The sequence below is a fragment of the Aotus nancymaae genome, unplaced genomic scaffold (genome assembly GCF_030222135.1).
Source record: "Aotus nancymaae isolate 86718 unplaced genomic scaffold, 86718_ANA_hifiasm-v0.15.2.pri h1tg000022l_1, whole genome shotgun sequence".
NCBI classification, from domain to species: domain Eukaryota; kingdom Metazoa; phylum Chordata; class Mammalia; order Primates; family Aotidae; genus Aotus; species Aotus nancymaae.
Window position 1 is genome coordinate 47,208,749 of NW_026988435.1, and position 14,366 is coordinate 47,223,114.

General features: G+C 54.2%; 1 protein-coding gene across 1 annotated transcript; it reads right to left on the bottom strand.

Annotated features, from left to right (window-relative positions):
* Positions 1–1,312: 1,312 nt before the first annotated feature.
* SUMO3 (small ubiquitin like modifier 3) lies at positions 1,313–13,477 on the bottom strand. Its single transcript, XM_021669479.2, has 4 exons — positions 13,402–13,477; positions 9,173–9,301; positions 4,730–4,801; positions 1,313–2,711 (listed from the first exon to the last, which is right to left on the bottom strand). The coding sequence occupies exons 1-4, from the start codon at positions 13,420–13,422 to the stop codon at positions 2,622–2,624; spliced, it is 312 nt and encodes a 103-aa protein (XP_021525154.1). The 5' UTR covers positions 13,423–13,477; the 3' UTR covers positions 1,313–2,621.
* Between the last annotated feature and the right edge of the window lie 889 nt (positions 13,478–14,366).

Consider the following 14,366-nt stretch of genomic DNA (forward strand, 5'->3'; position numbering starts at 1 on the left):
AGAAAAAAGACAATCTCAAGAACATACCTTTGCTGGGTGCAGTGGCTCACACCTGTAATCCAAACTACTTGGGAGGTTGAGGCAGGAGGATCACTTGAGGCCACCTCAGAATCAATCAGCTGGGGCAACTGATTTATGGTCTGGATTTGTATCCCTGCCCAAATCTTACGATTGAATTGTAATCCCTAGGTTAGAGGAGGGGCCTGGTAGGAGGTGATTGGATCATGGGGGCAGATTTTCCACTTGATGTTGTGAGTTCTCAAGGGATCTGCTTGTTTAAAAGTGTATGGCGTCTCCCTCTGCTCTCTTCCTCCTGCTCCAGCCACATACGACGTGCCTCCTTCCCCTTCATCTTCTGCCATGACTGTAAGTTTCCTGAGGTCCCCCTAGCCATGGTTCCTATACAGCCTACAGAACTATAAATCAAACCTCTTTATCAATTACCTAGTCTCAGGTAGTTCTTTATAGCAATGTGAGAATGCACTAATACAGCAATACAGTGAGACCCCCATCTCTAAAAATCCTTTTTAAAAAGGACATCCTGCTGGTTCCTCTGTTGTGAGGCTGTGGGTGGAAGTTCAAGCCTCGCTGTCCTGAAGCTTCCACATATGCTCCTGGCCATTATTCTCATCTAACCTATGGAGCCTGGGACACAGCACTTTCCTCATGGATTCTGGCATTCCCTTTGACCCAGGCGACCTAGGGCATCTGGCAGATGTCCCCGTCTGTGTATGGTGCCTAATTCGTGCACTCTTCCTAGTGCACGTGAATCGTGGGGTCCATCTCCACAGCTGCCCTTCATCTTCACCTTGGGTTCACTCAACTGATGGGCTATAACAGGTCATTTTCAACCGGGTTTTGTTACACCATTGGATACTGGAAAATTCTTAATGCCAAATCAACATCCGCTCACTTTCAAAGCAGATAGGTAAGCTGTCCATGGCAGAAGGAAAGCAGAAAACAAGAGATGTCCTAGACTAAAACCCGAACTCATCTGCCTCTAAAATCCACCCTTTCTTTACATCTGAAACCCAGGAGAGGAAGGGTAACATGTCACAGTAATACTAGCTCAGACAGCTGTCAGCCAGGCGGTCTCTGAGGACAGGATACATCCCTCGGCAGGAAAAACTGGACTAGCATTGGTGGCATGCCAGGGACGGGACGTGAGCTGCCGGGTGAATACTAACCTTCCAGCGGCTAGCTTTTCAATCAAAGCTTCTCAGTGCAGTGGCCACGTGGAATGATCAATTCAAACACTGAATTGTACCAGTACGACCCACCCTTCAAATGCAGTGTGTAGTAGAAGCCAAGAGACAGAATACCAAACTATATTTACTGTTTACAGTAGTAAAGGACAACAAATAATGTACAAATCGGTGAATAAACACAACAGAGCCAACAAACATCCCACCCAAGCCCATACAGCAAACAGGAAATGAGAACATTTTTAGCAAGATTTCAAGCAAGCAAGAGATGATGGGTTGTTCAGGTGACTATAAAAAGGCAGAGAATGGCCACCAAGCAGCAATGGATCCTCAGGGAAGGACGAGAGGCAGAACTATGAAAATGTTTAATTGCTATAGATCCCAAAATATTTCACAGAACTGAAATCACCAGACTAATGCATAAATTCAATACATATTTGTAAAGCAGCACAGCACAAACCCACGAGAACACGAAGTCATCATTCCGTGGGTTCATTTGTAACCACACTTGGAAGTAGCTCTTTTACACAAAAACGTAACTGCAAATTCAGCAATACTTAATCTTACTTTTTTATGTATAGACCATAATTATTCATCAGAAGCAAATACTAGAAGAAATCTGAGGCCACAACACCAATACCAAATAAGAAATGTGGGAATTTCTTCAGTATTAAGAAGAAGAAAAAGCCAATTTTGGTTGTGCCAATCCTTGCCTGTGTGCCAGTGCCAGGTACTGAGCAGGGAGTGGGGTGGGAGGGTGGCAGGAGGGTGGGTCCTGGGTCTCAGACCCCAAGGTCACATGCTCAAGGGCTAGAGAGCCTATGGGGCCAAATTACCAAAGGACTCGCTTATTTTTTACTCTGAAAAAACATTCCAGTATTCTCCCTTAAACTTTACCATATACTCACAAAGCTTAAATTTGCAATATTTAGCATTTTAATCACCTGTGCCTATAACCACAAATGACAGTCTGTCCCCCCTCCCCACCTTTCCCCCAACGCCTGTCCGACAGCCGCACCCCCACTGCGGGAAACACCAATTCTCTATGTGACTGGAGTGAGCCGAGGAGAGGCGACCAACTCGGGAGTCGGATCCCTGGCCAGACTAAAAGCGAACATTCAGGCTACAATTTTGGGGTTAAGAAAATGTTACAGGAGGGGAAAACAAAAATGAAAACAAAACCCCAAAAGACCTTGCAACTCATTTTACCTGAACAAAGGTAACAATTCTGATTGGCCTAATTTAAGTTACAGATTCATCCCTGCAGATAGAATTTGGAGTTGCACTTGAAGTACATCAAGGAGAGGAAAATCATTGTGGTGAACGTCCTCGAGTTTCCACAGACGACTTTGTGGTCGGCATGGTCACCATTCAACAGCAATGCAAGGACGGACGGCCCAGGCTGGGGACGGCCCTCTAGAAACCATGCCCCGCCAGGCCGCTGTCTGGCACACCTCCTGTCTGCTGCTGGAACACATCGATGGTGTCCTCGTCCTCCATCTCCAGCTGTCACGGTTGTCACAACAGGCACAGCAAAAGAGAGGGGAGCCTGTTAGTTTTCCTCAGAGGATGAGAGCCTCACTGGTACGAGTGTTTCCTGACACTAGTGACATCACCTGATCACACCCTGGCTCTCGTCCGTCTGGACTGCAGCTCAGCACACGTGTAAGAGGCATCACTACATGCTCACCACAGGCCTACAGTTCACCAAGCTTCTCCTAACAAAACTCACAAAAGCATATTCAAAGCTAAAATGTTAGCTGATAGAAAAAATGTGTCTAGGCTGGGCACAATGGCTCACACCTGTAATCCCAGCACTTTGGGAGTCTGAGGCAGGTGGATCATGAGGTCAGGAGTTCGAGATCAGCCTGACTAATATGGTGAAACCCTGTCTCTACTAAAAATACACACACAAAAAAAATTAGCCAGGCATGGTGGTGCACGCCTGTAATCCCAGCTACTCCAGAGCCTGAGGCAAGAGAATCACCTGAACCTGGGAGGTGGAGGTTGCAGTGAGCTGAGATGGCACCACTACACTCCAGCCTGGGTGACAGAGTGAGACTCCATCTCAAAAAAAAAAAAAAGAAGAAGAAAAACTGAGTCTAAAAAATCAACTGAAATATCTAAAATTCTTACTGAAAATTACACAAAATCCGATTCTAGTTAAGAACATCTGATGAGCAGGACTGAGTCCTAGGACTGCAGGAGCCATGTGCAGGGAAACACGCCATGAAAGCCAAGTCCCCAGCTCACAGAAGGGCCCATCAAGTGGGGGTCTACAGGCGCTTCTCCCTGCACCTCCCCCTTCAAAGCCCAGGCAAGGCAGTGAAACATGCGGGCTCACTTCCCTCCTCCTGACACAGTGGGCGCAAAACACCCACCTTGATCTTCCATTCTCTGAGCAAGCGGAAGCTTCTGCCAGTTGCTACAGAGACACAATAGGACTGGAAGCATTCATACTCCCAGACGGAAAGGAGTCCCATCAGGGCTGCACGCCACCCTCGCCCTGCCGCAGACGGTGGGCTGGAGGGAGAGCCCTCAGCAGGACTCCCTCTGCCCCTCGGTCCACCTGTCCACAGCCTGCCCCCCGACTCCCAGTCAAGCCCTGGAGACTCCATGAGGCCCTCCCTGCTCAGCTGATCTCACAGCCTCTCCCTGGTGAGCCCTCCCAGAGCTGCCACTGTCTCAGCGCTGTGCAGATTTCCTAAAGTAGCTAGAAATTGATATTTATTACAAAGATGTTTTCAATATTTATTAAATACTAAATATTAAATATTTAAAGTATTAAATGTTTTACAAAAATATTTCCACATAAAACATTCCAGTGGATTCTCACAAGCTCAAAAGGGAGAAAAAGCATGTATTAGCTCCATTTACAGACAGACAAAACTGAGACTCCACAAGATGAAGTGATTCTTGGTCACAGGGACATCAGCTGACAAAAGGCAAGAGCTGCAGCTTGAACCAAGTTTTAAAAAATGTCTGTTTCCGAGTCCAAAGCTCTTTCCACGACAGTATGATGCACTGCGACGTGATATATGAAATCTCATTCATTTCACCACGTGACAGGTACGTGCCTGAGAGAAACGACCTGTGCTGACTGATAATCAGGTGTGATGGCACATTCTGTCCACTCATGTCACTTGCACAAGACGCTTAAAGGGCACAAGAATCAAGCCAGCCACTGAGCTGCACGTGGGCTACAACCACAGGTGTCCAGACAATGAGTGGGACGCGCCACTGAGCGCTCCTTCGCCCCGCTTCCCCCACCATGAGGATGGGCCCGGCACTCGGCCCCATCTCCAGACAGCAAGAATGATGTCTGCAAAGCAGTTTTCTCATTTGAAAATTATATTTTAAATTTGAAAAGTAAATAATCTAATAATCAAAATCATTAAGGAAAAAGCAGAAGGCATTCTGTATGAGCTCCCATCTGTGATTCTCAAATTAAGCACATCCCAAATGGCAGTTACCCCACACAAATCTCAAGTCACCCTGGAACCCACACGAAGCCAGCTCCGTACCTGTGCTGGAGTGTCGGTTTCATTAATTGGCTGCCCGTCAAACCTGAATCTGATCTGTCTCATTGACAAGCCCTGAAAAGGAAAAGCGGTCACCATTAAATATTTCCAGATACAGCTTAATTCAAAAACCAAACATTTTAATCCAATATCAGCATTCTGATACGCAGATGTAGGATCCAGTTTAAAAACTCGCCAGTGGGCCTCCAATCTCTTTCACGCGGTGCCTGACACCAGTGCTTTCAGAACCCACTGTTCTACCATCTTCTCTCTGATGGGCTAAAACGGGTCATTTTCAACCCAGGTTTTATTACACCATTGGATACTGGGAAATTCTTAAAGCAAAATCAGGGTCAGTTCAGTTTCAAAGCAGATAGGTAAGTTGTCCATGGCAGAAGGAAAGCAGAAAACAAGAGATGTCCTAGACTAACACCCGGACTCATCTGCCTCTAAAATCCACCCTTGCTTTACATGTGAAACCCAGGAGAGGGAGGGTAACATGTTACGGTGATGCTAGCTCAGATAGCTGTCCCTCAGCAGGAAAAACTGGACTAGCACTGACAGTGTGCCAGGGGAGGGGACATGAGCTGCCGGGTGAATACTAACCTTCCAGCAGCCAGCTTGTCAATCAAAGCTTCTCAGTGCAGTGGCCTCGCAGAATGGTCAGTTCAAACACTGAACCCTCTCTCTCCTGGTGCCCTGACCTGCCCCGCCTCATCCCTCCCATTTCCTCCCAGAAGCCAAGTAGAGCTTCTACACTGCTGGCACCACCACCTCCCTCTTTTATAAAGTTCTCAGCAAGGAACTGGATGTGTGACAATGAGGTACAAGACAAGAGGCTGCGGAAAGCCGGGGAGCAGTCACCACCATGACTTTGGCCTTGAGGAGGGCAGCAGGGAGGAGGGCAGCAGGAAAGAGGGCACGCAGCCTTTCTGGTGTCCTGAGGGAATGGAGAAACATGGCCAGGGGCAGAAACATTTCCTCAACAAGCATTCTCATTTAACTGAAGCAGGACCCACAGGGTTAAAACGTGCATCTGCTCTCCCTTGAAGCCCCACTGAAATGACGGAAATGGAAAAGGCACGAACAGCAAGGACAAAGAATATGGGTGCGGGGATGGGCAGAGATGTCCCGCTGGGCTGGGCCAGAGGCTGCTGGGGCGTGGACACTGCTGGTCTGATGGACACTGCACTAGAATCCTGGGGCGGAGGGACTGGGCAGGCCCCAGCCTGGGAGGCAGAGCTGTGGCAGGCAGCTGACTCTGAAAAGCTGCCTGGAAGTTGGCATGCAGAGCCCTCAGGCAGGACCCTACAACCCTGTGCCTCCCACCGCAGCGCACAGGAGGTCTGCTTTCTGAAGAGGTGGGTGCAGAGGTCTAGTCGCAGGGCGGAAGCCGGCCCATGGAAGCCCATGTCCTCAACCCTGTGCACCGAGCCCCCTCTCTCTCTGGATGTGCCCCCAGGAGGCTGGCCAGAGCCTGGAGCATCTGTCAAACTGCAGCATCTGGGCACCTGAAGAACCCCCAATCCAGACAGGTCACCCCACGTGGATGCACAGCCCTGGGAGCACAGCCATCAAGGTACACGGCTTCTCAGCAGCTTCTCAGTGCTCCATGCTTGCACAGGAGAAGTCGGCCTTCGTGAGAGCAGTCAGGGAAAGGCTCCACTGTGCAGCAGCCCAGAGAGGAGGAGAGGAGCACAGAGAATAATGGAGAGGGAGGAGGCAGGAGAATGCTCCCAGCACAGGCCTGCACACGCACACACCCCACACACATACATACACCACACACAGCTACACACACGATTCAACCTCTATGCGAAGTAAAACATAATACTACCTTCAGAAAACAATAAACTGCTACTGAGGATGGGGGCGGTGGCTCACACATGTAATCCCAGCACTTTGGGAGACAGAGGCAGGAGGATCACTTGAGCCCAGGAGTTTAAGACCCGCCTGGACCACATAGGGAGACCCCTATCTCTACAAAATAAAAAAATGAGCCAGGCATGGTGGTGTGCACCTGTAGTCCCAGCTACTCAGGAGGCTGAGGCAGGAGGATCACTTAAGCCCCAGGGTTCAAGGCTGCAGTGAGCCATGATCTCACCACTGTGCTCCAGCCTGGGGAATAGAGAGAGACCCTGTATTGGTACTGAGAAAAAAAGAACACTCAACAGAAGGAAAAAGGAACTTTTGGAAATTAAAAATCATGACAGAGATGAGAATGTCCATAAAGAGTGGAAAGACAAAGCTGAAATGACCTCCCAGAAAGGAGGCCAACAGCAAAATGAAGCCCAAAGCAAGACGGGAGACAACTTATCCCATTCACAACAGCTGGGACAACTAGCAGCAGGAGGAACAGGAACTCCAGAAAGAGGCAACAGAGTCTGGAGAAGCACACACAGTATCAAAGGAGTAACATAAGGCATACTTCCTGAATAAAAATCAATGTCTAGAGCCATAAAGCACCCAGCAGCATAAGTGAGAGAGTCGCCCAGCTCTGAGGCCATGATAAGGAAACGCTGGAATGCCAGCATATGGTCCAGATACTTCTGGAGAAAAACAAGTCACAAACAAGCACAGAAAATCAGAATCCACTCAAATTCTCACCCTTTTTTTTTTTTTCCAGATAGGGTCTTGCTCTGCCCCCCAGGCTGGAGTGCAGTGGTGTGACCACAGCTCCCTGCAGCCTCCACCTCCTGGGCTCAAGGAATCCTCCCACCTCAGCCTCCTGAGTAGCTGGAACTATAGGCTTGCACCATGACACCTGGCTAATTTTTTAAATGTTTGGTAGAGACAGCGTCTCCCTATGTTGCCCAGGCTGGTCTTGAACTCCTGACCTCAAGTGATCCTCCCACCTCAGCCTCTCAAAGTGCTGAGATTACAGGCATGAGTCACCACGCCTGTATTCATTTTTAACATTGGAAGCTATACTCACGGCTGACCTCTAAAAAAGAAAAAAAAAGTTTTAACCAGGAATACTGTATGCAGCCACATACTGAAGTGTGAAGGTTTACAAAAGCAAAAGTCGCTTTCGGCCATGCAGGGTCTCAAAGACGCTGCCCTTCTGTGCCCTTTCTGACAAGACCCTGGAGGATGTGCTCCACCACAAACGGGAGGAGGACAAATCCAGGAAATTCTAGAAGGATTTGAACAGGAGGCCCTGGGACCACGACTGTGCAGCCAGCCTCACAAGCAGCAGTGCAGGTGGGGCAGGCAGGGAGCCCTGCAGAGCAGTGGAAAGAGCAGAGCCCCCGAGACATGTACACGGCCCCACACGCCTGCCATCCCGCAGCACAGCAGACAATGCGGGCACCCGGGAAGTCACACACAGAGTGACCACCAGCCCAAGCGGCACAAACTCCAACAAGGGCCAGGGTCCAGCACCGGGCAGAGGCCGGGGCGCTCGCTCTGTTGGGAAGACCGGGGCCTGCATGTCCGGACGCTCAGTCTCACCTTTTGCAGGTGAAAATAAGATCTGCCTTCAGCAAACAGAAGTTGGAGCCTGCTTGCCAACAGCGTGCAAGGCGGTGGCCAGTGACTGCCCCGACAAGCAGGGCATCAGAAGCGCGAGGTAAAGAGGAGAAAATCTAACCGAAAATCCATAGGCAAGAGAGGAAAATAAAAGGGCGACGAGTTGCTGTATTTTCAAAACAGCTAAAGAAAAGCAGCCTCCAGGTCCCACTCAGGGAAGCAGGGCTCCCTGGGGAAAGGCACCTGGCTGCAGGGCCGGACCCCCAACACTCCAGGCAGCAGCCAGCGGGCAAAGCCCATGGGAGTGGCCTGGAGAGGGACCCCCGGCCCAGGGCGAGTCCTCTGAGCATTACACCAAGAACGACTGACACGCGCACACACACACCAAGTCCACAATCACACAGCCACCAGAAGGCGTCTGCCCAGCAGGGCACTGCCAGCGAGGCAGCTCATTATCCTGAAGCTGGAGGAGGAGGAGAAAGAATCACACACTTTCTTTCCTTTCCTAACAAAAGGGAAAACCACACTGCAGATGAGGGCGCTGTCTCTCCAGGGCCACTCCAGCTCATACGTGAGGACAGGGTGACAGCGCCATGGGGCACACGCCACCTGCAGCTCCAGAAAGGCCATCCCCGGGCGGGGCTCCCAACAGCCTTCAGCGTCACAGACTTCACAGATGTCAGTGCCCCATGAAGAACGCAGCACCCAGGAAGCCGCCTTGTCAGGAAGAAAACCCCACCATGCTCGTCTGAGCCTCCAGGTCCCCCGCCACATAAAAGGCCACGGGGACACAGTCAGCAAGCCCAGCCTGGGCCAAGTTTACAACACAAGCACCCGCCCACCCGCCCGTCCGTGAAGAGGGCGCCTCGAGCAGCTGCATCTGGGTCCAGCCCCGACGCTCATGTTCCCGGGATGCCTGGAACCCACGGGACCTGCGCACACGTGGGAGGCCGTGTTGGGGGCCGAGGCGCGCACCTGCCTCTCGCAGTAGGCCTTCATCAGCTTGCTCAGCGGCGTGTGCCTCTTGATCTTGAACTGCACCACGGAGCCGTCCTGCCCGGCCACCTTCAGGTTGATGTGGTCGTTCTCTGTCTTCACGCCCTCCTGTAGGGGACACCAGAGACTGGCCTCAAAACCGGGTCTCAAAATAACCACGGCTTTACAGGGCAAGTCTTTAGGTAACCATTGGCTCTTTAAAGTCATTAAAGCCAACCTAGTTCTTAAAATTCTCCAGCAAGTCAGAATCACTCATGTGATTGTTTTATTTTTACACGGAATTTATTTTTAACTTCCACTTGTTAAGCATCTCTGGGTAAAACAATGCAAATCTACAGTCCTCTAACATGGTTAATTCAAAGAAAACCTGTTTAATAAATCTAGGGAAAAATGAGAGAAAATCCATCTTTATTTTAAAGTTATTCTTGCGGGCTGGGCACAGTGGCTCACAACTATCATCCCAGCACTCTGGGAGGCTGAGGTGGGAGGATGGCTTGGGCCCAGGAGTTTGAGACCAGCCTGGGCAACACAGCAAGACCCCATCTCTTTTTTTAAAAAATTATTCTTATGAAAGCAGTAAAAACACATATCCACAAGTCACTACAGCTCTACGGCACTCATAAAAGAAACCAAAAACAGAACATTTGCGACTCGGAGGAACCCTGTGGGACATTAAAGTGGTGACCTCAGGAATCCACTGAGGAGCCGCTTCCCACAGCGGCAGCCAGGCCCTGTCTCACTGCCCTGTCGCCGGCAAATGTGAAGGGAGCCACCTCCGAGTACCTTCTGGTTACAAAGTGTCCCATCTGAAGCAGTAGGTGGTAGTATTTTATTTTTTCATTCATGCCATGCTTGAAGCTACTCAGCAATGGCACGATCAGGGTGTCTTGTTGCCTGGAAATGCATTTTGAGTTGAGGCAAGAAGCTGTGTCAACAGACTGGGAGCCAACTTCAGGGCAGCTGTCTGAGCAGGAAAGTGGGGCACCCCTCAGCCAGCCTGCACTGCTGGACGAAGCCGTTTGAGTGAAGCGATGAGGGATGGCCCTCCGGGTCACTCTGAACGTCAAGTCTGGAGCACCCTGGTACCTTCTCACCCTACGCTGAGATGCTCCCTGAGGGAGCACTGTACGTTCCCTGGAGACCCCTAGGGAAGTATGGTACTCTCTGTCAAGGGAGCTAGAGTGGCCTGTGATGGGCCCTGGCAGTGAGGGGCTCCAGCCACAAGCCTGAAGATGTATGTTCTGGGGTGGCACTCACCCCCTAACTCGTCTTGGACCAGGCATCCCTGCCCACTCCAGGGAGGCCGGTGGTTTCGCAGCAGCTTGAGTGGTGAGCTGGCACACCCCCCAACTCCCCATCCCGACACCCCCAATGTGGCCTCCAGCACAGAGAAAACTGGCCCAGGAAGTGAGGGCACGCAGACCGCTCCGGGCAGGATGATAGTGGGGACCCCTGCATGAACCCCCTTCACTTCCCCAAGCATAAGGACACACTGGCTTCTTGAGGGAAGGAAGAAATGGGTGTGTCCAAAGGCACAGATGCAGGACCCAGACCCGCCCACACCGGGCAATGGCTGCAGCCCTAGAAGAGGCTGGGGCAGGGCAGGGCCAGCCACAGCACCTCTGCCCCGTAACAGACAGACGCCAGGAATGGACAGTCTGTCCCAGACCCCTGGTGAATTCCTAATAAACAAGTGAACTCATGAGTTAAAAAATGAAGCCCTGGGCCGGGAGCAGTGGCTCACACCTGTAATCCCAGCACTTTGGGAGGCCGAGGCGGGAAGATCACAAAGTCAAGAGATGGAGACCATCCTGGCCAACATGGTGAAAACCCGTCTCTACTAAAAATACAAAAGTTAGCTGAGCGTGTTGGCAGCCGCCTGTAGTTCCAGCTACTCGGGAGGCTGAGGCAGGATATCACTTGAACCCGGGAGGTGGAGGTTGCAGTGAGCTGAGATCGCGCCACCCAATTCGCTACAGTCAATCCTCTGCCTCAGCTATCAAGGGAAGTCAGAACCATTCTCCGCCTGACCCAAAAGCTCTTCTTCCCAGCACCACTGGGTCCCAGGGTCCACGTCCTCCCCTTCCTCAGAGGCCCAGGGCAGAGCTGCGCCCACACGCACAGAGGGGGCCCACCACAAGTGGGTCCAGTGAGGTGGCAGCCACGCAGTCATTCTGGAATCGAACAAGTGTTTTCAACGGAATTGGACCCTAAAGTTGACCACATGGCAGAGCTAAGTTTAAACACTGCTGAGAAAATGAGTATCATATGTATTTTACATGTACTCTTCATTAAGAGGAAGCTACCTACAAAAACATAAAGGATATTTATCCTTGGCCTAGTTTTTTTGTTTTTTGTTTTTTTGAGATGGAGTCTCACTCTGTCACCCAGGCTGGAGTGCAGTGGTGCGATCTTGGCTCACTGCAACCTCTCCCGCCCTGGTTCAAGTGATTCTCCTGCCTCAGCCTCCCAAGTAGCTGGGATTACAGGAGCGTGCCAATACGCCTGGATAAATTTTTGTATTTTTAGTAGAGACGGGGTTTCATCACGTTGGCCAGGCTGGTCTCAAACTCCTGACCTCAGGTGATCTACCCGTATATCTGGCCTAGTTTTAACAAGTATTTAAATATTCCAACAACCCCGGGGGTGGAAGAAGTTTGAGTTCACTGGAGTCAAAATGTAAAAAGCAAACGTCACTCCAAACACATCTGGATAGAGGTTTCCCTGGAATTTCACTAAACAGCAAGCAGAGTGCAGACTTCCACAGAGACCCCGACCTGGTTCCAGGAGGTTCAATCCCAGTTCCCACTAGTGTCTAGCACTGAGCCTCCACTCTCACTTGTAAAGGGCGGGTGGTCACCTCCAGACCAGGCCAGTATCAGAGACAGCCTCCTTACAGAGCCTTCAGCCCTAGTCATCTTCCACTGGAATATGACACAGAGGTTGCCAGTGCACACCAAGGACTTCAGAAGGTTCTCTTTTTTTAATCGTCGTCAATGTGACTACAGACCCTCCCAAAGACAGGCCAGTGCACCTTAGTCAAGGGTGCACACCACAGGACTGAGACAGGGTTGCAAACTCCAGCGTGGCAATCGAGGAAACTAAAACACACCCAAGGCTAGCTAAGGAGGGGTGGGCATGCATAGGGGGTGGGCACAGACGGGGGTGGGGGTGGGGGTTGGGAAGGGTGGGCGCACACTGGGGAACGCGATGGGGAAGGGTGGGTACACAATGGGAGGCAGGCGCGATGGGGAGGGGGTGGGCGCACACGAGGGGGGATGCGATGGGGAGGGGTGGGCGCACACTGGGGAACGAGGTGAAAGGGGTGGGCGCACACTGGGAGCATGGTGGAGAGGGGTGGGTACACACTGGGGGCACGATTGGGGGTCGCGAAGGAGAGAGGTGGACACACACGGGGACACGATGGGGGGGCACGATGCGGAGAAATGGGTGAATACCAGGGGCGCGATGGGCGCCCTGGAAGGATGGCAGTGCTGTTCACAGGGGCCAAGCCCCTCAGGGCACGCCCCTCTAACCCCAGACGCTAATTCCAGAGCCGACCCTAGCGCTCAACATGCAACCCTCCCAGGGCGATGCCGCGGGAGAGGGCGACGCCACCGGGCAATGACTCAAGAAAAGACGCCTCGGGGACACCGCCGGGGCGGATCGGAGGGCGCCGCGCTGGGCAGAAGCAGCACGGGGCCCACAGCCGGAGGTCAATGAGGTGCAAGACCTGCCGCTTCCCGGCTGGGGAGGGGCGTGGAGCAAGGGCGTGGCCAGGCCCGGCGGGGGCGGAGCTGGACGCACAGAGCGCTTCGGGGCGGGGCGCGCCTTAGGCGGGTCCACTTCGGGGCGGGACACTACAAGGGGAAGGGCGCGGGGCGGAGCCAGGCTAGGGGAGGAGCGAGGGGCGGGGCCAGGCGGGGGCGGGGAGAAGGGGCGGAGTCTGGCTGGGGGCGGAGCCGGCTGGGGGCGGGGCGCGCCGCCGAGCGCCGCCGGGCGGGGGAGGGGAGCGGCGAGCCGGGCGGGAGCGGGGGAGGGGAAGGAAGGGAAGGGAAGGGACGGGAGCGCGGGCGGCGCTGCCGGCCTGGACGCGGGTCCCCGAGGGCAACACGGTTTTCTCGGGCCGAGGGGGAGCGGCGCGCGGCGGCGGACGCGCCCAAGACGCCCGCGATGGCCGCGAGTGCAGACGGGGGCGCCGCGCTTACCTTGGGCTTCTCCTCGGACATGGCTGCTCGGGCGGCGCGGGCGGGCGGCGCGGGGGAAGCAGCGCGGAGCGGGAGAGTCACGCTCACGGCCCCGCCGCTCTCCCGCCGCAACTGCGCGCGGGGCCGCGCTTTATCCCCCAAATCCCGGCGCGCTCGTTGGCCGGCGGGGGGTCACGTGGCTGTGCGCGTGCACGATGCGCGCTCCCTGGGGCGTCGGGCACGCGCCGGCCTGGCCGCGGCTCCGGGCGATTGGAGACGCGTCACGGGGCGGGTCCAGCGCGACCCCGGCGGGCGCAGGCGGCCTAGGGCACTGGGGGGCGCGGGCCAGAGGCGCGTGCGGGGAGCCCGGGCCCTGGGGACCCCGAGCCTTGGGGACCTCTGCCCGCCTCCCCTCCCGCGCCCTGGCCCCGACTCCTTTCCTGGGGACAGCGTTCCTGGGGTGCGGGAAGTGCGGCCGGGGCCGCCGGGACGTGAGGCGGAGGAGGGCGGCCCCCGGGGGCGACGTTCTCTCTCGGGAGCCGCGGATGGTGCGGAGAAGGCGGCCCGCGGGGTCCCGGCCGCCGAGGCCGCGCGAATCAGGCCCGCACCCGGGACAGCTGGGGGCGCCACGCGCCTCCCTGCAGCCGCAGCTGCCTGTCCGCCGTCAGCCCGGGGCCGGGCTCCCTCGGCCGCCGCTCCCACAGGGCTGTGCCGGGCCCTCCGCACCCGTCCTCAAGAAGACACGTTTTACCTATGAGGAAACTGAGGCACTAGGAGGTCAGCGCTGGCGAGCGGCGCCGAGGCTGGACGCCGCCGGTGCCGGCGGAACAGGGGCCCGTGGAGGCGGGAAACGCGCTGGAGCGCCGGGCCGGCAGGACGGCCTCCCCGGACTTGCGGGCGCCATTCCTGGGATGCCCGGCCCTCCCCGGCCTCTGAGTCCGTGATCCCAGGTTCTCGGATGGAATGGGCGTGAGAGGGGACGCCCC